Raw genomic sequence first — 25,198 nt, forward strand, 5'->3', positions numbered from 1 at the left:
AATCCTCCTAGAAGATCAAAAATATGTATAATTTATCAGAACTGGTGGTACCTGTTTCTGTCCACCGTAACTGCCTGTGTTTTCTGTTACTTCTCATCCCGTGATGAAGTATCAAAAAGCTGACTCTGGCGTCATTACAGTCAGGACGGGTCAGCCTTGGGAAGACCCTGCGGGCGCCATGTGAGTCCTCAGTGGGCGGGCACTCCTGCTGCATATCACAGGGACCAAGAGCACAGCCATCCTCCGTGCTTCCTGACTGTCGGGGGATCTAGCACTGCCTTCTTGGGCATACACGCAGGACTCCTGATGGATGACGACAATCCAGCTTTGACTTCTATCTTTTCATTCCTGGTCCTTTTGATCTTGGTGAAATACAGAGCACTGAAGTCTCCCTGATGACCTTGTTTGTCATCCCTCTTCTCACAGCGCTGCCTGCGGTTGCCACTTTCCAGCCGCACGTTTGGTGCAACTGATGAGGTTTGGCTCCTTCCTAAAGAACTTTACCGTGCAATTCATTTCATCCTTGGGCTCTGCCAACCTTAATTAGATCAAACTCCTAATTATACATACAGGTAGCCTCTTAAACTATTTACATAGTGCACATTCCTCATAGAACATTTATTCTGCTGTCGCTGAATGGTGACCTTCACATGGAGATTCAGAGACAGAAATTCCTTCAGGGTCTTGCAAGTAGGTTGCTTCCTTGTCACTTAATGCCAGCTCTTGTCCTTGGTAGGCTCTTTTAGTTCTCCCTTAGCTATTTGAATCTTCTTTTTCTTTGTCTTAAGTAAAACCTCTTTCAGAGATTTCTGTTTCAGGTATGATTGCTGATGGCTGTGTTCCAAATTGCAAACTCTTTCAAAGCTCTTTTATTGCTTGCTGAGCCCTCTTACACCATAGTAGTTACGGGAAATTCCATTTCTTCAGGAAATTTGAAAAGTCAAAGTAAGTCCCATGATATATCATTGGCCCTGTGAGAAATGGTCTGAAAAAATAAAGAGTAACCTTTTTTTTTTATTCCATATGGTTCTTTTTTTCCAAGTAACCCACCTTTAGCTAATCTGAGGTTGCTAGGCCATTGAACTCTGCCTCTCTTTTCTCATCCTTTCATAAGCCCCCATTTTCTTCTGCGGTGCTCCCAGAGACTGCAGCCTTGGTTAGTGTTCTTCACAGAATCCCACTTCGTTTGCGTTTTTGTTTTTTTTTTTTGAGAAGTTTTTGGTTATAGAGCGCATGCACTCGCCAGAAAGACAGAGAGAGACAGAAAGTGAGAAATCACCCCTCAGGGGGGATGGTCACACCGTAATCCCTTCTCCTCCATTCTCCTCCTGGGATCTTGAGCATGTACGCACATGTGCCTGGCGTCAGTTTAAGCCACCAGGTCTGAGATTTAAACCACAGTTAACTACATGGGACTCCAGCAACATAGCCATCACACTAACTGCTGGTCCCCCATTTGCGCTTTAATACCGTGAGTGTGTCACTGTTTCTTGGTGCCTGTTTCCTGTTGTCCTTAAGCAGGTCAGCTGAGTTTTATTTGATTCCCCCCTCTCTGCAGCTTCATACTAGAAGGTTGTCCTTGTCACCTGAGATCACTTGTTTTTTTCCAGGTTTGGGGTCAAGGCCAGAGCTGTCACCCCCATCAGGAGGCCCTTGTTGGGTTTGTCCTTGGATAATGCTTTTGCAAACTGTCCTTGCCTTTTATTCCCACTAGAGCAGGCACCTCCATTCTGGCTAGAGGAATCCCCCTGAGAAACCCTTGGCCACCGCTTCTTGGCCTCCCGGCTGAGATCAGGTGAAGGACTCTTGGCTTCCCACCCCCTCATCCTCCTTTCCATCCAGCCTCCCCATCTGATAGACGGCACACTCCACTCCAGTGCGCAAGCTGGAACCTGGGAGTCCCTCTTCCTCCTCACGTCTCCTGCCCCTACACGTGACCTAGCAGCATGTTCTCAGGGCTGCACCTTCACTACTTACATCAGATAGTCTCTCTGGGGGCCAGTGGGTGGGGTAGTGGGTAAAGTGCTGGGCTCTCACATGGCCGACTGCAGTTTGAGTCCTGGATCTGGCGGCTTGAAGCTCATGTCGGACATGTGTGGATGCATGCCCCAAATCTCAAGAGTAGAATAGAAGAGAAGGGATTGCTATTGGCAACCCCCCCGGGGGGTGATTCCTTACTTTCTCTGTCACCATCTCTCTTTCTTGCTGGTGAATGCATATGTCCTCTGCAAAGACTTATAAAGGAAGTGACTCCCTAGCTGCTGCCTTCAAATAAGCCCTCACCACTCAGGACTCTTGTCAAAGGGAGGCCTGGAAGCATTTGTGTGCTTGCTGCTGCTCTAAGAGCAGGAGTTCAGGCCTGAGGGACACCCCTAAGTTCACTCTGTCCCCCTTCTCTCCCATGTGTTATTAGAGAGAGGTGAGTGGCAGTGTGGTCACTCACTGTGAGAAAACCCGCCCAGTCCTGCCGATGTGGTCTGGGTCTTTGTAAACAGGATTAGTGTCCTCCTAAGAAGAGACGGCGAGCATGCTCACTCTCAGCCACGTGAGGATAAAAGAAGCCTTCCACCTGGAAGCAGGCCCTCCCTGGAGTCCAGCCAGGCTGCCACCTTGCCTCAGACTCCTGGCCTCCAGAACTGGGGGAAGTCAGTGTCCCTTGTTCACTGCCCACCCACCTTTGGAGCTTTGTCATAGCAACCTGAGCCAAGACAGACCGCTTTGGAATTTTTGATGTTGAGGGATTTGTGCCCACAGTGAAGGGAGTTCTGGGAAGCACACATAGATCTGAGGCCAGCACCGAAGAGAGATCCATGGTCAGGCAGATCTTCCTACTCTGAGGGAGAAGTAAAATAGCAAGAAAAGTCCCTAGGCCATTCCTCCGGTCCTTACAAGCTTACTTTTTCTACTTTGGGAGAGGGCTGTGGCTCTCTGGACGTCCCGGGACAGTGTGGCCCTTGCAGGCTCCTTGGTCCTTTCCACTGTGTCCTCTAGTGTGGCTCCTCTGGGGTTCTGCAGAGGAGGCCTCAGGTCCTGGTGTCAGAGGACAAGGAGACAAACCACTAGGTGGAACAGGTTGTTGACCCAGGAGGAAAGGGTCTGGGCTGGCCTCAGCTGAGGAAAGACTTCAAGTGCTTCTCAGCAGCATGGCCAGGAACGACAGAGGACCAGTCACGGCCCCAGACCATTATCGGGCGTCCGCCAATAGGGGTGGCAAAGTGCTCAGCAATACCTGCAAGGAGGGAGACTTGGTGGGTGGAAGACAAAGGGAAGTACTCCTGAATTGCAGTGGAGGGGAAGAAAAATAAGTGAAAAGCTAGGTACTGCTCACCTGACCCTGAGGGTCGGTAGGGGTAAATCTGCAGGGAGGAGAGTGCCCGCACCCCTGTTGTGAGGAGCCTGACCATGGTGCTGAGCCCCTGCTGGATACGCTGGAAATTCAGTGCCTGTGTGTGCAAGCCCAACAAAGCCATTATGCACAGCCAGAGACACCCACGGGCAGTGAGAGGCTGCTGCCTGTCCCCTCCCTTACTCTGGGCGTGCTCCTGTCCATTTCAGCCCAGTGTTCAAGTATCTCCTGGGCTGCGCGTTAGCAAAGCTCAGTTCAGTAGTCACTGAGCACCTCCTGTAAGCCAGGTACTGGGTGTCGTGTTTGGAAGGGGCTGTGTAAATGTGGGGACGGTTCAAGCTCGGTCTGGAGATGGGCCCTGCAGCACCTCCTCGTGGAGTGATCATGAACTCCCCACGTCACACACCACCCCAGTGACACACCACTCACGCCACACACCGCCCATGTCACGCACGCCTGCACGGGCACAGGTCCTTTGCCGCATCATTCTTAATTCTCATCTAGTCTTTGAGAAGCCATGAATCTCCTCTTAGTTTACCACAGTGTACAAGTTTATTTTTTCTTTTCTTTTCTTTTTTTTTTTTTTAAGTTTTTGCTATAGGGCATGTGCCCTCACCCAAGAGTGACAGAGAGGAAAAGTGAAAAATCACACCCTCCAAGGGAATGGCCACACAATCCCTTCGCCTCCATTCCCCTCTTAGGATTTTGGGCAAGTACGTACCCAAACCCTTGTTTCTCCAACTGCTGGGTCTGGGACTCAGACCGTGGAGTCAGTTATGTGGGATCAAGCACTTTAACCACCACACCACCTGCTGGCTTAGTTTCTTTCTTTCTTTCTTTCCTTTTTTTTTCCTAGTCAGTTGTTTATGCAAACCAGGCTAGACTATGCCTAGTTCTTACACATATAAGGAATATCATGTGCTCAGGCTGTGGGCTTGCAATGAGTTAGTCTGGCCAATGTGGAGACCTTTCCTCCTCTTCCTGAGGCATGAAGGCCAGGAGCCATCCTAGACACCCTCTCTCCCTGTCTCTAGGCCTGTCTGTCACACTGAAGAGTGATGGCCCTTCCTGGCCTTCACTGCACAAGTCCGTGCTGCCGGTGGTGTTGTCTGCGCTGCCGGGGTCTCTTGTGCCTGCTGTGGAATAACAGGATGGCTGCAGCCTTCTGGGCCAGGGTGTGTCTCAGCACCCTAAGACCCACGGACACCACAGAAGGCCAGGCACTTACCTCGTTAGCAAGAAACCTTTGCAGCCTGGGTGTTGGACTGTGGATGAGATCTGTATTTCAGAGGAGAAAAAGTGCCTGCTTGTCTCTGTAGAACCAAGAGGAACACAGGGTGGAGGGAGGCATTGTGCTGTCTTCCTCCATGAAAGATGTCTGCCTGACACCGGGGTGAATCACGGCCTTCCTCCCTTCCTATGCATTCTTTCCTCTTTAAAAAGCTTTACATCTTCATCGATATATGGAATGGTTTCTTCCTGCCTGTGAATATCTTTTGATATTTCCACAAGTTTCTGGCACGTGATACTTACCTGCTTTATACTTTTTTGGGGGGGAAGGGGGCTCTTTGTATACATAGATATTTCTAGAGTTAAGAATTTATGATTTTTCTTTTTTTTTTTTACAAACCACATTTACATCTATTTATACCTATTCCTCCTTCTATAAATCCAGGATCGTATTTACCATTTCTTTTTGTTTCCACGCTTAGCCTAGTGTTGTCAAAGTAGTTGTGCTCGCTTATTAGCTTTGTAAAACAGATCTGCCAGTGTTTCTTTTTAGAATGCTAGAGGAAACTATTGCTTGGTAATAATTTAAGCAACGAGTAAAACCCTAATTGCCGGAAAGAATAAGGGTCCTTCCTTAGAGCTTAAACAGAAACAGCGGAATATTTCATCCAGAAGAATCGACTGCCGCGTTCTTTTTCCAGTCCTGTTTGGTTGTCCTGAGATTTTTATCTACAGGCTTCTTGATTCTTGCATCAGAGTCTGAGAATTGGAAGTGACCTTAGATGATGTGGCCATCTGGGAGGAAATAATTGCACTGCTTCCTGTGATCTGGAAGTATGGCAGCTGAGAATGAAGAGAAAAGACAGTTTAATGGGGATAGCAGTTCTGCAGGAGAGAGAGATGGAGAGAGGCCAGCTCAGCCCTCGTCTCAGACAGAGCTGGAGTGTGGCAAGGAAGTCTTCATAGGAGGACGGGTCACTTGGCTGTTAACACAGGGTCTCACCTGCCAGTGCTCCCACTCAGTAACTACCTTTTTATTTATTTATTTTTTTGGTAGAGAGAGATTTTTGCAATAGGGCACATGTGCTTGCTGGAGAGACAGAGAGACAGAAAGTGAGAAATCTACCCTCAGTGGAGATGGCCATGCCATAATCCTTTCTCCTCCATTCTTCTCTCAGGATCTTGGGCATTGCATGCACATGAGCCCAGCATGAGTTTTAAGCCTCTGGGTCCAGGACTCGAACTGTGGTCAACTACGTGGGAGTCCAGTAATGTAACCATTACACCATCTGCTGCCATTTTATAACACTGCTATTACTAGTCTGAGGTGAAATTCACAGATACCTACACATACAGGACTTTAAAAAAAGTCACTCTAGTGTCCTAACTGTAACAATAGGAGAATTAAATAGAAAGTTATTTATAGTCTTCAACTTAATGATTATTCGGCTTGTAATTTTTTCTTCTTTCAAATGTCAAATTTCGATCTTCTCTCAGGTTAGCAATATGCCGTGTCGTAGACTCTTGTCTCCAGGGAGCCGCAGCTCCAGCTCCTGGTGCACAGTCACAAGGGAGAACAACTCGTACGCTGTCGTGTATTAAATGCATTTCCACCTTAACGACATTTTCATCCTGCAGTGGATTTATCGGGTCTTAACCCCGTCCTAGGTCAAGGAGCGTCTGTGGGTTGAGGATGTGAATGCTCAGCTCTGACTTACTGAGGTACAGAAGCAGTCAGGGTGGTGGCGCTCTCCCATAGGTGCCCCTCCTCATCCCGGAACTACAGTTACCGGAGGCTTTCCGTGGCAGGGGAAACTGAGGCGGCTAGCTGACTTTCAGAAGGGGAGATTATCCTGCATTACAGAACAGGCAGGTGCCATGTAATCAGACGTGTCCACGAATGAGGCAGAGGAAGGCAGAAAAGCCAGGGACCGGCCAGGGGACACAGGGAAGACCATCAGCCATTGCTACCTTTGGAGATGAGAAGAGGCCACTGCCCAGGACTGCAGGAGGCCTCTAGAAGCTGGAGAAGTCCAGGAAATACATCCTGTCTGACAGCTTTCAGCCAGGAATGCAGCCCCGCTGGTAGGCCGATTTTAGCTCAGTGACAGCCGTTTCGGACTTCTGAGCTCAGCACTAGAGGGTGATCCGTTTGCGTTGTTTTCAGTTGCCGAGTTTCCGAGAATTTGTTATAGCAGCAGCGGGAAGATAAGACACACGTGGCGGGATCACGTGCTTGTCCCTGGGCATAGACCACCGGGAGGTAACCCCGTGACGAGCACAGGCTGAGAGGAGATCGTGTCCGGGGGACTCAAACCATGAGAGCCTTGCTAACACTTCACTTAGGGCTTTCCTAAACCAAGTGAAGCAGTCTGCCCTCGGCGTAAACCGCTCGTGTGTTTCTAGAAAGGCTCAGCACACAAATGCTATGTGTTGTATGAGAAACGGAGGTTCTGGGTTCAGGTTATCCGAGACAGTGTTCTTTTAATCCTCACGACTGGTGGCAAGTATGAAAGTCACATGAGAAGCAGAATGATTGCTGCTTGTGGGACGTTCTTGTGCTTCGTCGCTTTCGCTCTCCCAGGGCATCTTTGAGATCCGCTGGGGTGCGTGGAGGAGGTGCGTCCTAGGCAGGCCAGGCTGTAGGCCCGTTTCTGCTCCAGACCCCCAGTGGGAGCCCCGAGGGAGGCGAGGAGGAAGCAGGTTTCCTCGAGACTTCTGAAAGGGCAGTGCATCCTCTTTATGGACTTGGAAATGCAGAGAGGGGTAAGAATGGACCCTTCCCCTTGCTGGATGACATCGAATACAGTCCCTCCCGAGTCAGAGTGCTACACGGTGCTTATGGAGCAGCCGTGTGAGGAGCTTAGCAGTGGGGCTCCCTGTCGCTTCTGGACAGCAGTCAGCTGGGTTCCCTCTACCTGTCCGGGTGCCTCCAGAGCCCCCGCCTGGCAGCCCTTCCTGTACTTGAAGCGTCTTTTCGGCTGTGCATCTTCTCTCGGCCACACCCTCAGGTGCCCCGACCGAGATCTAGCTCTGGCAACCTCTCTAATCTTTCATTCTTTTTTCTCTCTCTTTTCCTGTCCAGCTAAACTGAATTTCATTACATCAGGCCACTGGGCTTTTGCCGTGTGACTTCCATGCCTGGCCCACTTTTCCTCCTCTATACACCATCATGTTCATCTCAATCCTGAAAACCTGTGGTGTTCGAGACCAGCATCGTGGTATTCAGGAAGCCGTTTCTGACCGTCACTGCCCTCCTGTTCTTCCATAACCCAGTTACCTGGGCAGTGCAGAAGAAGCTCCTGTCCGTTTTCTCCGCCAGATCACACGCCTGTTGGGCAGGGATGCTGTATAGGTTTGCAGTTCTTTTCCTAGCCTCCTCCAGAGGGTCCGACATGTACTACGCTCTCGGTGGAAGAGAAAGTCCACTTATGGGAATGCAGCACTTGACAGTGTGACGTTGCAGAGTAGGGATGGGTGGCTGGTCAGGGTGTTTATCCAGTAAGTGGCTCACAGACAGAGGGCTCCAGACACACAGGCCGTCTCCTGTTGTCCTGTGAAGCAAGCACTGTTGGTAGTGACTGCCTGTCACATACTGACCCAGCAGACACACGTGACACTTTTCCAGCCTAGCAGCCCAGAGCAAGCACTGGCCCTCTAGATCTCTCCTTATTTTAGCTCATTTTCTATCATATGGCCTCTCAAGTCACTAATGGCCAACAGACCTTTCCTGGCCTCCCGTCTGCCCATCTGGTTAGGGCGATGGCTGAGCCTGTGTGCTCCCGTGAGTACCTGGGGGCGGTGTTCGTGCTGTGAGGGGCCTGCTGAGTGCAGACCCCCACCCTCCCCTGGAAAACCCTCCCAGCCCTGCGTTTGAGCTGTTTTCTAGGGGTGCAGCCTTTAGCAGGGGCTCTCGGAAGTAGCTTTCTCCATCCAGTCCCTGTGTGTGCTCAGGACATGACCGTGTGCTTTATGGGTGAAGAGGGACCTCAGGCTGAGTACCGATGCCGGCCACCTCCTGATGGCTGGCTGGCTCAGTGTACTCACGTCTCTTCAGAACAGCGCTGTGTGCCAGACATGGGGCTGCCGGGCTGTGTGTGCTCTCCAGGGAACCATGTTCAGCCAGCGTGCCCGCCTCTGCCCTCAGGCTCTCAGCAGGCAGACCAACCTGGGCTTCCCGGGCAGTGAGGGATCGTGTTTCTTCCTCACCTCTGCCTTCTCCTTATCCCCCTCCCAATCCTGCCCTTCCTCGCCACTGTGAAGTTTCCCCTTTATTCCTGCAGCCCCAGTTATTAAAAGAGTACATTATTTCAGAAGTTTAGAAATCACAGGAAAGGGAGGAGGAAGGAAGTGGCCTGTTATTGCACATCACATAGACACAACAGTGCTGTTTCGTCCTGGTTTCCAGAATTCACTTGTTCAGCAAACGTCTGTCAGGCATCTCCTCCCCCACCCTCCCGGCGAGGAATAGGTGCTGGGAAGAAAGAACAGCCCTGCTTCTCGGGCTCACGGTCACAAACAACAAACAAGGGACGGAGTGTCCAGCAGTGACAGTGCCACGAAGGACACAGACAGCAGCCAGCCTGAGCGCGGCCACAGCTGTTGGCCTGGAAGTCCCATTGGAGGAGGCGACTTTTGAGCAGGACCTGAGGAAGGAAGAGATGAAGCTTTCTTAGCAGGGGGAAATGAAGGAGGGCTCCAAGGTGGCAGGAATTGGTGTGGGAGAGGAGCGAGGAAGGGCTGTGGACCGTGGACGTTGGCGGTGGCTGTGAGTGGACGTGGGATGGTATGTGTGTTCTTTGTCTGCTGCCTTTCATTTCCCATGTGAGCGTAAGCATTTTTCTCACTTACTGGGAGGATTCTAAGGCACGTGGTGGGTGCTGATCTGTGGTGGTGTGGGGTGGAGCAGGAGAAACTCTGGCCTTATTACTGTGCATAGCGCTTGGCTATGAAATTCAGAGTCCTTTTGTTGGAGTTATGTACTGTCCTTATGAATTACCTACTGTCCCTTAACCAATTTCTTTTTGGCTTAAACCAGTCAGAGTGCATTGTGATTGGAACAACTTGATCGATGTATCTTCTTTTTTCTTTTTTTTCTGTAGGCTTTTGCCATAGGACATGTGCATTGACCAGGGAGAAACAGAAAGAGACCCTGAGAGGGAGTGTAAGAAATCACCCTCCAGGGGAGATGGCCACTCCACAATCCCTTGTCCTCTGAACTCCTCCTGGATTTCAGGCAGGCACACACATGCGCATAATGTGCTTTTCTATTCACTAGGTCCCAGACTCAAACTTCAGGGGGTGGCCATGTGGGAGTCCAGTGCCTTAATCACCACACTACCTGCTAGTCCCTGAATTAATGCATCAGGGTTTTTTTTGTTTGTTTGTTTGTATTTGTATTTGTTTTTGTTTTTACCCAGCAGACACACGCGACACTTTTCCAGCCTAGCAGCCCAGAGCAAGCATTGGCCCTCTAGATCTCTCCTTATTTTAGCTCATTTTCTATCATATGGCCTCTCAAGTCACTAATGGCCAACAGACCTTTCCTGGCCTCCCGTCTGCCCATCTGGTTAGGGCGATGGCTGAGCCTGTGTGCTCCCGTGAGTACCTGGGGGCGGTGTTCGTGCTGTGAGGGGCCTGCTGAGTGCAGACCCCCACCCTCCCCTGGAAAACCCTCCCAGCCCTGCGTTTGAGCTGTTTTCTAGGGGTGCAGCCTTTAGCAGGGGCTCTCGGAAGTAGCTTTCTCCATCCAGTCCCTGTGTGTGCTCAGGACATGTAGGTGTGCTTTATGGGTGAAGAGGGACCTCAGGCTGAGTACCGATGCCGGCCACCTCCTGATGGCTGGCTGGCTCAGTGTACTCACGTCTCTTCAGAACAGCGCTGTGTGCCAGACATGGGGCTGCCGGGCTGTGTGTGCTCTCCAGGGAACCATGTTCAGCCAGCGTGCCCGCCTCTGCCCTCAGGCGTGCTCTCCAGGGAACATGGTTCAGCCAGCGTGCCGGCCCCTGCCCTCAGCTTCTAAGCAGGCAGACCAACCTGGGCTTCCCGGGCAGTGAGGGATCGTGTTTCTTCCTCACCTCTGCCTTCTCCTTATCCCCCTCCCAATCCTGCCCTTCCTCGCCACTGTGAAGTTTCCCCTTTATTCCTGCAGCCCCAGTTATTAAAAGAGTACATTATTTCAGAAGTTTAGAAATCACAGGAAAGGGAGGAGGAAGGAAGTGGCCTGTTATTGCACATCACATAGACACAACAGTGCTGTTTCGTCCTGGTTTCCAGAATTCACTTGTTCAGCAAACGTCTGTCAGGCATCTCCTCCCCCACCCTCCCGGCGAGGAATAGGTGCTGGGAAGAAAGAACAGCCCTGCTTCTCGGGCTCACGGTCACAAACAACAAACAAGGGACGGAGTGTCCAGCAGTGACAGTGCCACGAAGGACACAGACAGCAGCCAGCCTGAGCGCGGCCACAGCTGTTGGCCTGGAAGTCCCATTGGAGGAGGCGACTTTTGAGCAGGACCTGAGGAAGGAAGAGATGAAGCTTTCTTAGCAGGGGGAAATGAAGGAGGGCTCCAAGGTGGCAGGAATTGGTGTGGGAGAGGAGCGAGGAAGGGCTGTGGACCGTGGACGTTGGCGGTGGCTGTGAGTGGACGTGGGATGGTATGTGTGTTCTTTGTCTGCTGCCTTTCATTTCCCATGTGAGCGTAAGCATTTTTCTCACTTACTGGGAGGATTCTAAGGCATGTGGTAGGTGCTCGGCTGAGTGTGGGGAGTGGGGCAGGCAGGACCCGGGCCAGGGAGCAACTGGGGAGCTTGAGCGTCATACTGAGGGTTGCAGGAAGCCAGCAGATATGAACCAGGGTCAGTTAGGAAGAGTGTGGGCCCCAGAGGCCTTTTAGTTGGCATCACATTCTAGAATCAACTATTAGTATCCGGAGCATCTTGTAAATTCTCTGAACCATCCTTTCTCGAAGGGATATGATGGGACTCCTCCCTGCCTGCCTCCCTCACTGAGAGTCTGAGAATTAAGTGAGGCAAGGGCTCTGCAGACGCTCTGTGAGCTGGGAGGGGCCTGCCTGCATGGTGAGAAGCGCTGCAGGGAGGGAGCGAGTGGGATCGTGAGGTGCGAAGTGGAGAAAGAAGTGCCATGTGGAGAGGTGTCTAGTCCCTGTGCTGAGAGCGAGTGGTGGAGACGGCAGGACAGCGCAGGTGCAGGGACAGGCCCAGGGCCATGCTCTCCCTCTGCCATCGGCATGGACCTAAACCTGCTCTGTGCATGCACGTGCATAGATCCACATGCAGGTGTCTACATATATACAATACATGTATACACACATGCCACATGTGTGTACACATGCATATATACAGGGGCACAAAGAGACACGTATACTCCCATCTGCATGCTCACATATCTGCACGTGTTCATACACACACACACACACCATGTGGCAACACATAGCCATATACCTGCATGTATACATATATACACGTGGACTCTCATATGCACAGTGATACTCACATGCTTGCACACACACATGCATATACACACACATATGCACACACATATATGTGTACACACCCATGCCCATGTACCTGCACACATACATGTAATGCATGTCCACACTGACATGTGCAGCTGTACACACTGACCCATGTACATACTCATGCCCTCACACACGCTCACATGTTCCCACACACACACTGCCGACATCCAGCCTGTCTCCGGGTGGGGTTTGTTTGCCTCTGGTCTTAGCTGCTTTGAGTTTCCCGGGCCTGGTCTATTCAGCCCTGCCCATCACAGCATTCCCCTCCTCATGCTGATGATCTTGACAATGTCTGTGTCTTCCTGGTGGCATTCTGAGTCCTGTCTGCTTCTCCCAGAGTGCTGAGGGCTGGACTCCCAGCAGGGCCCGAGAACTAATCCTGAGAACAACGGGAGTGCCATCGAGAGGAGAATGAATTGTGGCTTCGCTGTTCATTTCTGGCTGCGGCCCCAGGTGCCTTCCCTTTCAAGCACGTTAATGACTTCTGAGAGAAGGCTGTTCCCTAAGACGCGGTTTAATAAATAGGAACCTGGCTCCGCTTATTTGCAAGTGGATCTGAAATGCGAAGGCTGCCTAAATTGAAACGACCTCCCAGCGGTGGTGGTGACGATGGCAGAGGTGACAGTAGGCTCTCCCCACCATAAGACGTTCTGATTGGTCCCTGTCCTAACGCGGCCCTCCAGCTAGGATTCCTGAATTGAGAGTGTCCATCCCCCTGCCCGTGCCCAGGAGGGTCACGGCCTGGAGGGAGGACATCGGCAATGCGGGCCGCATCTCGATGGACGTGCTTTGGTGACACTTTCATTCAGAGGGTTACAAGCTGAACACGTGGTAAACCAGTGCCATCCCACACGTGCCACCAAGATTTCTTCTCATGTTTAGCCGACAGGTTTTATTTATCTTCCTTCATCCATCATTGATTTATGTGCCGAGAGCCAAGTTCACATAATGTGCTAGGTTCGACTCGGCCTGACTGAAGCCTGGAAACCCCAGTGCCCCCTCAGAACGGAATTCACCAGCATCTATTTAGGTCAGAGAGCTGGTGAGGAATGTGGCCCTGGGCCCCTCCGCCAGGCCTGTGGGGAGCTGGATCGCTGGGAAGTGATTTGCAGTGTTTTGAAAGCTCTGGGCGAAGGTGTGATGCAAACCTGTGTTGTTTATCGCAGTCTACCCATGGTTTTAAAAAATGTTCCTCTAAATACCCAGCTGGTGGGTACATTTCTCTTTCTCTCATTGCTGTCCCTATGGGACTCAGCCATGAGACTCCGTTCTTTCTTCCTGATTAGTCTTTGTCATGCTCTGATGTCCTTGAGTGTGTCTATTTAGGTAGCCCAGGCGGGGGCCGTGGCTGGTGCAGTTGCCGACACAGGGGGATGTGTGTTAGGGGAGTGTGGCTTACGGGTGGGACAGACTGTGTGCCAGAGGCGGAGTGCTCGCCTAGGGCAGAGGCAGTCTAGGGCAGGCTTCTCCAGGGCCACTTCCGTCTTGGTGGGCTTCCTGTTAGACAAGACACCATTCCTCACCACTTCTCCTGCGGCATCAGGGGTTCATGAGGATGGGGTTCAGACACAGCCCACCCAGGAGCCGTGCTTTCGGAGGAGGGGTCGTCTTCCTTGCCTTGCCAACCTCCAGGCCTTTTTGTGAGTGTGTGTTTCAGGCACGGGGACACTTTGATGGAGGAATCTCGTGGTGCGTTCTTGTTAAGGAGGAAATATACGAAGTATGAAAGAGATTGTGCCAGGGTCAAGTGCAGGAGGCTGGTAAGAGAATCGAGAAGAGTCTGTGTGGCCCCTGACCCTGCAGTCTTCAGCTTGGCAGGCGGGTGCAGAGGCCCAGGGAGCAGTGACAGCCTGAGCCGAACGTGTGTAGCCCTGGGGGAGGAAGGGGCCCACCAGAGCAGACGGAGCCCCTAGGGGCAGCTTTTCACCCTCTCCTGACCCCGCGTCCTCTGGACTGGACACGAAGGGCTCTCAGGGTGTCCCAAGGACAAGTACTATAATATAAGTAGAACACTGAAGACGGCATCCAGCATGCAAGCACTGTTCCTGTCATTGCAGGTTGTTTGGACAGCTCTCAGCAGTGAGAGCACGGTGTCATCTCAGAGCCTCAGGGCTGTCCTCAGATGTGTCTTCAGCCTCGCTGTGTTCACGTCTTTCTCTCTTCAACCAGTGATTCCAGGGAAAACCCAGTTAGTGCTCACTCATGGACCAGGAGCCATGCTTGGCGTGGTGCTGTATTTTCCCATTAGCTGAACTGCTTGGGGGCTGGACTTAGTGTGGTGTTGCCTGGAGTAGGGCGGGGAGTCTCGCAGACCAGAAGCTCGAGATCCGAGCCATGCTTCCAGGAACAGGGCCCCGAGCAGTTTATTTCCTCTGAACCTTGGCTCCTCTCCCATCAATGAAGGGGATCACACCTTTGGGACTTTGGAGCCAAGAGGGGTTCTCTTCCATGTAGAGCGGATTGTCCTCCCTGCTTTCACATCACCTGGGCGCACTCCTGGCGGCAGTGTGAAGCATGGGAGGCAGACTGGGATCTGGAGCCTATGGCTCTTCCAGGCAGTTAGTTCTTTTCATCATCACTTCCGGTTCCCACCCAGTGGAGCTCTAGACATACCATCAGCCCCTGCTATGTGTCTGCAAGAGTGTGGCCCTGACTAGGCATGGAGGAGCCAGGTTTGTTCTTGCTCCCCCGGAGCTGCCGGTTCAGTGGGCAGTCTGCAGGGATGGACTCTAATCACAGCTCCATGTGCAACAACTCAGCAAGGCACCCACGCAGCACAGTGGGGCAACACAGGGACCTGTGACACCCTAAGGACGGCTTCCTGAGCTAGAGGGACTTCAGGGGTGTTCTTGAATGTCGGGAAGGGGAAAGCTTAACCTTCTAGGAATGATTTTACAAAGAAGGTGGCGATGGGAGGAGAGGCAGGACAGGCAGCAGGGCAGGAAGCAGGCAAGGCTGTTAGGTTAGCCATCACACCTGGCAGCCCTCACACTAGTCTTCCTCGACATTTGCCCAGTGCGTGGACAGGGCAGGGTTGAAGCCACAGGAGAGACAGGGTTCCAGGGAGATGCTGCTCTTCAGCATAAATGAAGCCCAGAAAAGTGCCAGGTTCTGATGATCTCGTCTGGATTCCGGAAGAACACTTGACACAGACTGCAGAGCTCGGCGCCTGAGTCAGTGGGTAATTTGTGCAGTCCCATGGGTTAAAGTTTTCTATTAAGCTATCCACGCTGCTAATAATTCAGCTGAAAGATACGTTAGATATAGCCTTTGGAGAAAATGGAGTACCCATCTCAAGGGGTAATGACACTGTGAAAGCCATATTATTTCAACTGTGGAGAACAATTTTAAGTCTGTGCTAATAGATTAAGCTACTAGAGTGATCATTTTGAACAGAGAATGGTTGAGCGTTATAAGGCCAGCGGGTGCTGGTCGGGATGGGTAAAGTGTAATAATTTAATCCTTTCCACCTGTGACGTGGCATGCGTTTAGTCACTATCACACCGCACCAGCGGAAGAAGGTCTCTGGCTTGGGGTCACGCATACTAAGGTCTGGCATTTGCTCCTTTCCAGCTGTTTGACCGGAGATGAATGACTAGACCACTGGGAGCTTCAGGGTCCCATTTGTAAAATGGAGATGGGAGAGAAATGCCCAAGTCACAAGGCTTTGTTTGAAGAGACCTGGGGTGAGGCATGGGCGAGTGTTCAGTAAACCACAAGGGCTGAGTAGACATTGAGCTTCCTGGGAGCATGGAGGGACGTCCTTGGCTTGCAGAAACGACAGAAGTGTGAGCCTGTCACACTTGAAATGCACAGAGAGGGTCACCCTTGGCAGAAAGGTTCACCAGCCCCTCTGTAAAGCAACATGCCATCCCTCATTCATCCCCTTGAAGCAGCGCCCGCACGTCAGCTTTGGTTATGGTGGGGCATCTGTGCGGACAGCATCTGCAGAGATGGCACAACCGCTGTGAAAGCTCATAAGAGTAAACAAGGTTCCCCTTGCAGGCAGGGACGAATTTCGAGATCTCTGGGCCGTTGTCGGGTATGATTCTGACGTCCGGTTGAAAGCTGCACTAGCAGGCAGCCGGTTCCATCTGTGCTCGTGCGAGGCACACACTCTGCAGGACTCCTGTGAACCAGGTGCCATTGCCCCCGTCACCTTTCATGGTGAAACGAGCCCAAAGGATTATGTTTGGAAGCTTCATTGTATCTGCTAATTAGCGGTGGCTAGGTTCAGAAGTGATTTTGTTGGACAAACCCTTGAGATAGAAATGGAAAAAAAAATGGAGGAAGGGTTATCTTTAAATAGACTTAATACTTAGTAAAGGTAAAATGGGCAAACAAATAAATCTTTGAGCGACTGTGAGAGAAACACAACCCTCAGCAAGACTTCTTGGGTTAGGCAGGATTTGATTCATAAGTGGCTGCAGATTGGATGACTCCTTTGAAAACCTTCATGTCCTCCTTTATGGAACGAACACTCAGTCTCTGAGCTGATGACCAAGGCTGTTCAAGGTCCGATTGCAAACTTCATCTCAGGCCTCCCTCCACTTCTCCCTAACGCTGCCTGTCCTTGACTGGGGCACAGCCTTACTCATGCATCATTTGGCGAGCATCCTGTGCACCACCCACATGCAGTGGGACCTGTGGTTTGAGCTCAGGAGAGGGGCGGAGTCTCTGGCTCTGCCAGGAGCAGAGGTGTCCATGTAGATGGGAGACCCAGAGAGGAAGTGGAGGCTGGAGGCCCGGGAGTCTTCCGGCTTTTGTGGGAGGCAGAAGAGCAGTGGGAGATCCTGGAATCAGGGAGAGGGCTCACGACTAGAGAGTCTTGTGGAAGCAGGGAAGAGGGGATCTTGGGGTATAGCTGAGATGGATCAGCAGTGTCTGATGGTGCAGAACGTTTCAGGGGTGAAGACAGAGCTCTGTCTGGTGGGTGTGGTGATGGCAGTGATTGGTGTTTGTGGTGAGCCGTGGGCACAGGCCTGCTGCTGTGTTCATTGTCTTCTTTTCTCCTGTGGTTCCTTCTCCAGCCATGGTCTCTGTGGCTCACATAGCTTTCCTCGGGTGCACAGCACATCCTTCCTCAGTCCAAGCCTGTCGGCTTCTCTGTGGTCTTTGCCTTGCCCCCTTCTCTGTGTGTGGGCAGCAGCCATGTCTGGGCCCTCTCGGGACCTACCCCAAGTACTTGATGGGTGCCTCTACTGTCACAGGACAGGACAGGGGTCCACAGCCTGACTGGAGCTCCATATTTATCCTGGACAGGAAGTCCAGCCCCTGTCAGTAGTTTGTGGTGTTAGAATTAAAAGAACCTGGATTTCTAGTTGGTGAAAATTCCTTTTAGCAACTACTAGTGACGACTTCATTTTAGCTCCAGCTTCAATGGCAATCATATGTCCTAAGGATGACATCACATCCGAAGTATGTCCCACCTAGCGTGTATATCGCTGATCTCACACATCCTATGTTATCTGTTTACCTGGGGTGTGGTGGCCTTGTTTGCACATGTGAGGTCCCGGGCATGCTGGCAGAGGTCCCCCTATCCTCCATCCTCCAAGCCTCCCTTTGTGTAGAACCCACTGATAGTTAAGGAGATGATCTGTTATGTATCACCTCCCTTCCCCAGTCTTCTGCCAGGTACTCTGTGTCAAAGTGAAATGAGTCAGTATTTCTTAAACTCTGGGTTCATGGTGCGCTTTTCCAGTTAAATGGAACTGAAACTAACGGTAAAAGAAAAGAAGGAAAGGTCTTGGCTCACTCTGAAAAAGCACGCCCTGCTAAATGTGAAGATAGCTTGTATTAGGCAAAGCTTTCCAGCTTCTGGTGGATTCCGTCAGTCCAAATGAAAAGTTCCTTCCAATCCATGACTTGGAATCCACTGGAGCTCACCCCACAGGTGCCTTTTCCATTTTTTCTCTGAATTAATATAACCCACCTGTTGACTCTGCCTGTCCTACTCACAGTGGCTGGGATCATCACCTCAGGGGTCTGAAAGGAGCCCCTCCAAGCCAATCGGCCACCCCCAGAGAGTGCGTGGACACGTGGTGTGAACCAAGTGGGTGGGGTAGGCACGAGGCCACATCCAGTATCCATCATGAGCAGGGGCCAGAGCCAGAAGCGTGGGAGTTTGTGGAGGCTTTCTGAGCAAACCGGCTCTCCCTGCACCCCCAGGAGCTTCCCGTGGCGGGAACCTAGGCCCGCCCTGACCACCTGCCTATCTGCAGTGCTGCCACTTGTGTCTGTGCTTTGCAGCCTGGCAGGACAGTCACTCCCGCTCCACTGCGCCTGCCCCTAGACTGGGCTCCTTGGTGGAACTGTGGTTTTCGACTGTGGTAAGACCTGTACTGTCAGGGTGGACGGAACCTCACAGGTGGAGTGCCTGCTGTGTGCCAGGCATTGCGCTTGGCTCTGGGGAAACCTCTGTGATAACCGACACAGCCCCTGCCTTAGGGGGCTTGCAGTCTAGCTGGGCCTGACAAAATGGCCAGATCTTTTGAAAGGAAATGCGTACGTGAGGCCACGATTCCATCCAGGTAGTGGGTGTCTGAGGTAGTGTTGCTGAGTGAGTGAAGGGATGGAAAGGGCAGTGACACTGGTAAGCATCCAGTTTGCATGTGGAATCTGCTCACTTCTGTCTGCAGTCGTCCCAAGTGGGCGTTTTAGTCCATTCTACAGATGAGAAAACGGGTGTGGGAGCGTCTTGCCCAGGCCTCACAGCTTAGTGCTCGAGCTGAAGTCCACTTAGTGTAGGATGAAGCACGTGCTCCTTCCACCTTGCCACTCAGGTCTGCCTGGACACAGGTGGGTCCATCTAGCACCCTCCTAAATACGAAGACTCTCTTCCTCTGCTGAGTAATCCCAGTTCCTGTGGCTTTCCTCCTGGGCTAGTTTCTAATCCTTCACTTGTTTGTACAACTCTAGAGTCTTAACCCTTAAATCTTTTTCATGTTGTATTTCTCTTCTTGAGATCAAAGACAGTTGTTATTAAAAACAACCCAGGGATCAGCAAATGGCATAATGGTTACATCCCTAGACTCCCACATAGTTGACCATGGTTTGAGTTCCAGACCCAGTGACTCAAAACTAACACTGGGCATATGTGTGTGTGCACCCAACATCTCTAGAGGAGAATGGAGGAGAAGGGATTGTGGCATGGCTATCTCCCCTTGGGGGTGGTTTCTTACTTTGTCTCTCTGAAGAGCACACATGCCCTATAGCAAAAATCTCTCTAAAACTGAAAACGAAACCAAAACAAAACAAAACCAGCCCAGATCTGGCAGAGTCAGGAACATGGGGATTATTGCCAACTGGAATTTGGCCTTGCCTGGAATCTTCCAGGGGAACTACAGAGGAGGACCTGGCATGGAATTCAGGAGGTCCCCTGCACTGGTGGGCACTCCTAGGACTCTGAACCCCAGCTCTATGACAGTGAGTTTCCCTCAGCAGGCCTCCTCCACACACCATAAGGGGTGAGGCCTGTGCTGATGGACAACACCAGGGGAGAGGCAGCCAGGTGAGGACTACGCTGTTGACATCATGCAGAGTAGAGCTTCCAGAGTGTGTGGGAAGACAGGCGACCCAGGACAAACCCAGTGATTGTGTCACCACCCAATGGACCAGGAGCAGCTCTTCCCACATTGTAGTAAATAACTCACATGGTCGTTCCAACTCTCATTCTTTAGGTAACCCCCTGGAAGCCCCAGGAGGCAGCCTGACAGCAGGGAAGGAGCTTGGACTTTGGGTTTAAACCTGAGGCCATTTGCTACTGCTTAGGGACTTGACCATGTTGCTTTGCATCATTGAGCCTTATTCTTTTCATCTGTATATGGATGTGAGAGCAAGACAGCATTGCTGAGAGGATCACGTGCAGTGTGGACATGTTCCTGGGAAGTACAAGTTGGTCCCTGAGGTAGCTGTGATCTGTTGTCATTGCTAGTCCTAGAAGTGGGACTTGTGTGACCTTTATGTTGTCCTCCCACAGGTCACAGATGAGGAGCCCAGCTCCAACCACACAGTCATGATCCAGGAGACCCTCCAGCAGGCCTCAGTGGAGCTGGCCGAGCAGCACCACTTGGTGGTGTCCTCTGATGACGTGGAGGGCATCGAGACGGTGACCGTCTACACACAGGGTGGGGAGGCCTCGGAATTCATCGTCTACGTGCAGGAGGCCATGCAGCCCGTGGAGGAACAGGCGGTGGAGCAGCCAGCCCAGGAGATCTAGAGGAGGACTTGCAGATGGACGGCCGCAGGCAGGGCTGCAGACTCTGCAAGCACCCAGGGCACGGGCTAGAGCCCTCCTGGCCCACAGAATGGTGCTCTCTTCTGCACTTCCTGTCTGGCGATCCCGAGGAGACTCTCCTCTTTCTACTCTGGGTGGGCAAGGCAGTTGGCATCACCAGCAATACGGGACTCCTGTCCTCCTAGACATACACACCCTTGCCCTGTTCCGACTGCCTCCACATAGGCTTCCACATAACTCCCCGCACGTACCTACACCACATCACCCCTGCTGCAGGGTCCACGAGACCCCTGTCTCCATCAACATCTTCCCCACCTCCTCCACCCCCAGGCCCCCATCTAGGTGATGCGTCTTCATCTGGAACCATTATGCAGCAGTCTGGCAAAAGGGAGACAGCCGTCACATCAGAAGTGACCTTAGGGTGTTTGAATCACTGCTGGGCAAGGTGGGATGGTCCTGGCTTCATCTGCAGAGTCCCGTCCTCCTCGAGGGTCAGAGTGCTTGTTATTAAGTGAAGTAACCGTGATTCACTCCATCTCATGTCCCTTTACCAACCTGGAATTCTGCTTCTAAGAAATATGCACTTTCACTGTTCACCTCCCATTCTCAGAAGGGGAGGTGAATGGAATAAAAGCATCCTCCACCTGAGCACTGCAGTTCCTCAATTAGGTTGGATGTTCACATTTCTGTTTCTCAAGTGGCGATCTTGGGTTCAGGCCCCACCTGCAAATACCCACTAAGGCCCAGGCTCTCAAAGTGCAGGTGGTAACCGTCTTTCTTCTTGAAAGCAGCTGGGTTGCCTGGGATCCAGGAGTTTGCCCTCTGTTTTCCTGGAACCCACATGTAATCTGCACCGACTGAGAAGTGGCAGCGCCCCTCTCTCTACTGTGCATTTGGGAGAAGCAGTAACCGGACACTCTGAAGCTTCAGGACACAGTGACATTGGACTGAGACTCCCAGCCTGGGTGTTCACTGCTCTGGGTACAGTGCTGATGGGCAATGTGGTGAGTCCTGCACTCTCTGCCCATCCCTGGGGTCTCTCCACTTCTTCACACACTTTCTGACTCACTGAGGCCAAGGTTGGTTTCCTCTGAGAACCTTTCCTTCCAGTGAAATCCTAAACAGGTATATGAGGACAGGTCTCCAGCAAGTTCATGGGAAGCACATATTATGAAAAAAACTGTGATTTTCAAAATTCTTTGGCACCAAAATAATCTTGTGCTTTAATTCCATTTTCCCTGAGCTTTTTGAAGTCCCCTCCTATTAGTGGATGAGTGTACAGATAAAGTGGTAGCTGCTCTGTTGAAGAGGGTGAATCCACAGCCAAGTACACTGGCCCTTACAGTTACCAGCCAACTTGCCTCATCCCAGCAGGGCCTCAGGGCATGTCTTGAGACAGCCTTAGGAGCTACTTCTGGTACAAGGAGGAAGGTGAGTTTTGCCCTAGGCCAGGAAGGGAGGAAGCGCGTTTTCCACTTGGGATGAGTTAAGGAGAGCTTCATGATGGAGGTGGCCTGTTTCAGGACATTGCCCTCGCAAGGATGGGGGTGGGGAGTAGAAAGGGAATTCCAAAGAAGAGCAATGGCGGCCCTAAACCCTGGGTGGACAGCGCTGACCTCTGGTTCACAGTGTGGACTTGCTTTCAGACTCTGTTAACACAGGGGGAGAGACTAGACTTTGTGTAAAGAGCGTATACCCAGGCCAGACAGAGAGGATCAGATGGTAAGTGCCCAAGGCCGGGATAGTCACTGAGCCGGGAGCTTGCTGTCATTCTGCATCCAGTGCGCAGGATGGTGCTGGGAGCTGTGGGTGTTCTAGCCCAGTGTCGGGTGAAGAAGCTCATAAAGAGGGAGCTTCATGGGGAGATGTCAGTGACTGCTTAGTACCGCGTCCGAGTGGGGGGCAGCTGTGGCCCCTCCTGGTAGGCCCACAGGTGGAGGTGACCTTCCTACTCGGCCATGCAACAGCAAGTCTGAGCTGCCTCGGCTGAGAGAGACGGCCATACTGCCTGAGTAGCGTTTTTGAGGAGACAGTGACTCATTTTTATAACCTGTACCTACAGGGCTAATTTAGCAAATTAATTTTTCTTGTAAGAAGTACTTAAAATTCATTAGCTGTTGTCACTGATGATTTTTCTCTTGTTCTTTAGTTCCATCTTTCAAGGCTGGAGAAAAAAAGACCATTTGATTCCAACTCCATCTCCTCCACCCCTTTTAAAATTTCAAAACGAACTGTCCATCCTGCCCTTGGCTGAAGTCCAGGTTGCCGTCAATCTGTCCCCTGTGGTAACCATGTCAAGACCTAGCGGGAAGTCTTTGGGAATCAATTAAATAGACCTAATACTTTGCTGGAGGAAAATAAAATAGTGTGCTGGGGGGGTCTTAATTTACCATGCATCACAAAATTTTCTTAAGTAAATTATTTTCCAGTCAGCTTGGCCCTTCTCTTAGCCGTGACGGGGACACGTTTAGGTTTGATTTAAGGCATTCTAATCTATCACTGTCACTGTTGCTGCTGTAATTTAAGGCTTCGGTGGTTCGGGGTGGATAACAGTTGTTACACTTCCTGCAGGCTAAAGCAGTGACGGTTCGCCATATTAACTATCACAAGGCAGATGAAGGGAAAGATGAAGGTCTGTGTAGACAGGGGAGGGCTGTGACAGAACAGAGTCCCCTGGGGAGCCAGCTGGACAGAGGGGCACCTGTCCTTTCCTGGTTCTCCTGTGGGTCCTTCCATTCTGCATCTCTAACCTGAGCACCCAGAACTAGACCTGTGGGTCACAGATGTCCCAGACACAGCCCTGCTTGGGGCCTGTGATGGTCAGGAGAAACGGATGGGGAAGTTACCCTGACAGTGCTGAATACCGAGGTCACACCAGGCCATCCAGTGCCCTGATGGCAATTGGCCTTGTAAGGTGGCGTCAGCAGGACCTAGAGAGAGGGTGCCCACCTGGCCTCTGGCCCTTTTGGCCACTGTGTACTGACTGTAGTCATCAGCTGGAGTCCTCCCGGTCCAGGCTCTCGATAAGCCCAGTGGCGGCCTCTCCAGGAAGCTGGGGGCATGCCGTGAGTGGCAGCCTTTGCCGTGTCCGAGGTCAGAATCCTGGTTCGCACGGGTTCACCACTTACGGGTGGGACATTGCGCATTCTCTCTCAGCCTCGGTCTTTCATCTAGTGTGGGTATCACAGTAGCACCTCCACTGTCAAACTCTTGCAATGCTTAGATAAGACACAGATAAGATCACAGCACAGGCCTCCGAAAGAGAGTTAATTAGTACAATCCCTATCATTACTGCCCCATTTTTATTTTTTAGTAATCGTGTCAAGTGCACAGAGGGCAGAGTAGCCCGAGGGTGGGCTGCCACCAAAGGAGCCCCAGAAGCTGGGAGAGCCTAGAAGGGACTCCCCAGTTTGCTGTGACCGGGAGGGACTGATGAGTGACCTAACACAGAGCAGAGCCTACAGAACAGGCGCAGGTGCAGGGCCGCAGGGCCTTGAGGGAGACAGCCATATTGCCTGGTTTTACAGATGAGCAAACCGATGCTCAGAGGGAAAGGGACCCATCCAGTGGTACAGAACAAGGGCGTCTACAGAACACTCCTGCTTCACCCGGTTGGGGAGGCGCATGCCCTGGGAGCCGAGATTGCCTCTGCAGTTCTCGGGGAGACTGGTCCTACTGCTCCGTCCTCTCTGATAACAGCCTTATCCCCTGCTGCTGACCTCACTAACCTGGCCTTTTGTCAGAACGGGCAGGAGAAATACCCGGGAGGTGTCCTTGCAAACTCCCCCGAACTGCAAGGACAAGCCCCTCCCACCATGTGGGTGAGTCTTTGGTGGGGAGCCATCAGAGAGGAAAGGACAGCTATCAGTTCCACATCGGTCCTCTTGGTGTGAGCCAGACATCGGTGGCCCCAGTGTGAGGAGCCAATGGCCTTCAGAAGAAAGGAGCCCCAAGCCTTGGACACTTCAGGGCCAGGGTCTGTTCCTAACCTACCCAAGACCTTGAAACCCATCTGGAAGTGCTTTTGCAATAAGCAAAGCTTTCCTTGGGGTATCTGCAAACTTGAAGCCACTCGTTCCTTAAGTTCTTCCTTCATTTCTTCCCTGTGCTCCCCTCATAAGTCTAGCATGGGAGTTGATAGCGACCTCAAGACGGAGGAGAGGACTGAGCGGAAATAGCATTACCATGCTGGCCCAGGGTAGGTGTGTGGCACAGGGCAGTTGCCAGCATCACAATCCTCCCTACAGGAGCCTTTTGAAAGTGGGGCTGAAGTACCAGCTGTCCTTGGAGGCATCCACATCCCAAACCGCTAGGCTCCCTAGGTAATAGTGTTGTCAGCATCGGTAGAATTGAATGCATTTGCCGGTGCTATTAGGTTGTCTGAAAAGACATGATGCATTTTTTCTGATGACCCAATATTTTCTTGTGGCTGAAATTGTGTGGGCTGCGTGTGCGGTACTGGGGATGGTTTCTGCGACCCCACACCCTACAGACTGTCACTGTCACTGTGAAACTGTGCCTTGCATGTGAGACGGTCGTCACACCCAGCCACAGTTCCCTGTGCGGGCTTTCATCGGGTGCCTGCCTGTGTGTTGAGGGCCAGACAGAAGGTGCGGGGGGATCCAGTGCACGCACTCCCCTTTCCATGCTTCGTTCAGCCCAGGGGACCCTGTTTGTTCTGCCTCATGAAGCTTAGATCACAGAGGAACAGAAGATAAAGTTGTGCAGTCTTGGGCCTCTCACCTGATCCCAGATGTCAGAGAAGGATTGAGGACACTGGTGGAGAGACCGTTTCAGGTTGAGAGAAGAAAAGAGAGTCCTCAAACGGTGGAAGCCAGTGTGCTGGGC

General features: G+C 51.8%; 1 protein-coding gene across 1 annotated transcript in view; it reads left to right on the forward strand.

The window, feature by feature from the left end:
* ZFAT (zinc finger and AT-hook domain containing) overlaps positions 1 to 20,998 on the forward strand; it is a 217,737-nt gene extending 196,739 nt beyond the window's left edge. The window contains exon 16 of the mRNA XM_006155514.3: positions 20,093 to 20,998. Within this exon, the coding sequence (XP_006155576.1) occupies positions 20,093 to 20,332 (240 nt within the window). The 3' untranslated portion in view covers positions 20,333 to 20,998. The remainder of the gene's footprint in view (positions 1 to 20,092) is intronic.
* The last annotated feature ends 4,200 nt before the right edge of the window (positions 20,999 to 25,198 follow it).

The sequence above is a fragment of the Tupaia chinensis genome, unplaced genomic scaffold (genome assembly GCF_000334495.1).
Source record: "Tupaia chinensis unplaced genomic scaffold, TupChi_1.0 Scaffold000459_1, whole genome shotgun sequence".
Lineage (NCBI taxonomy): Eukaryota > Metazoa > Chordata > Mammalia > Scandentia > Tupaiidae > Tupaia > Tupaia belangeri.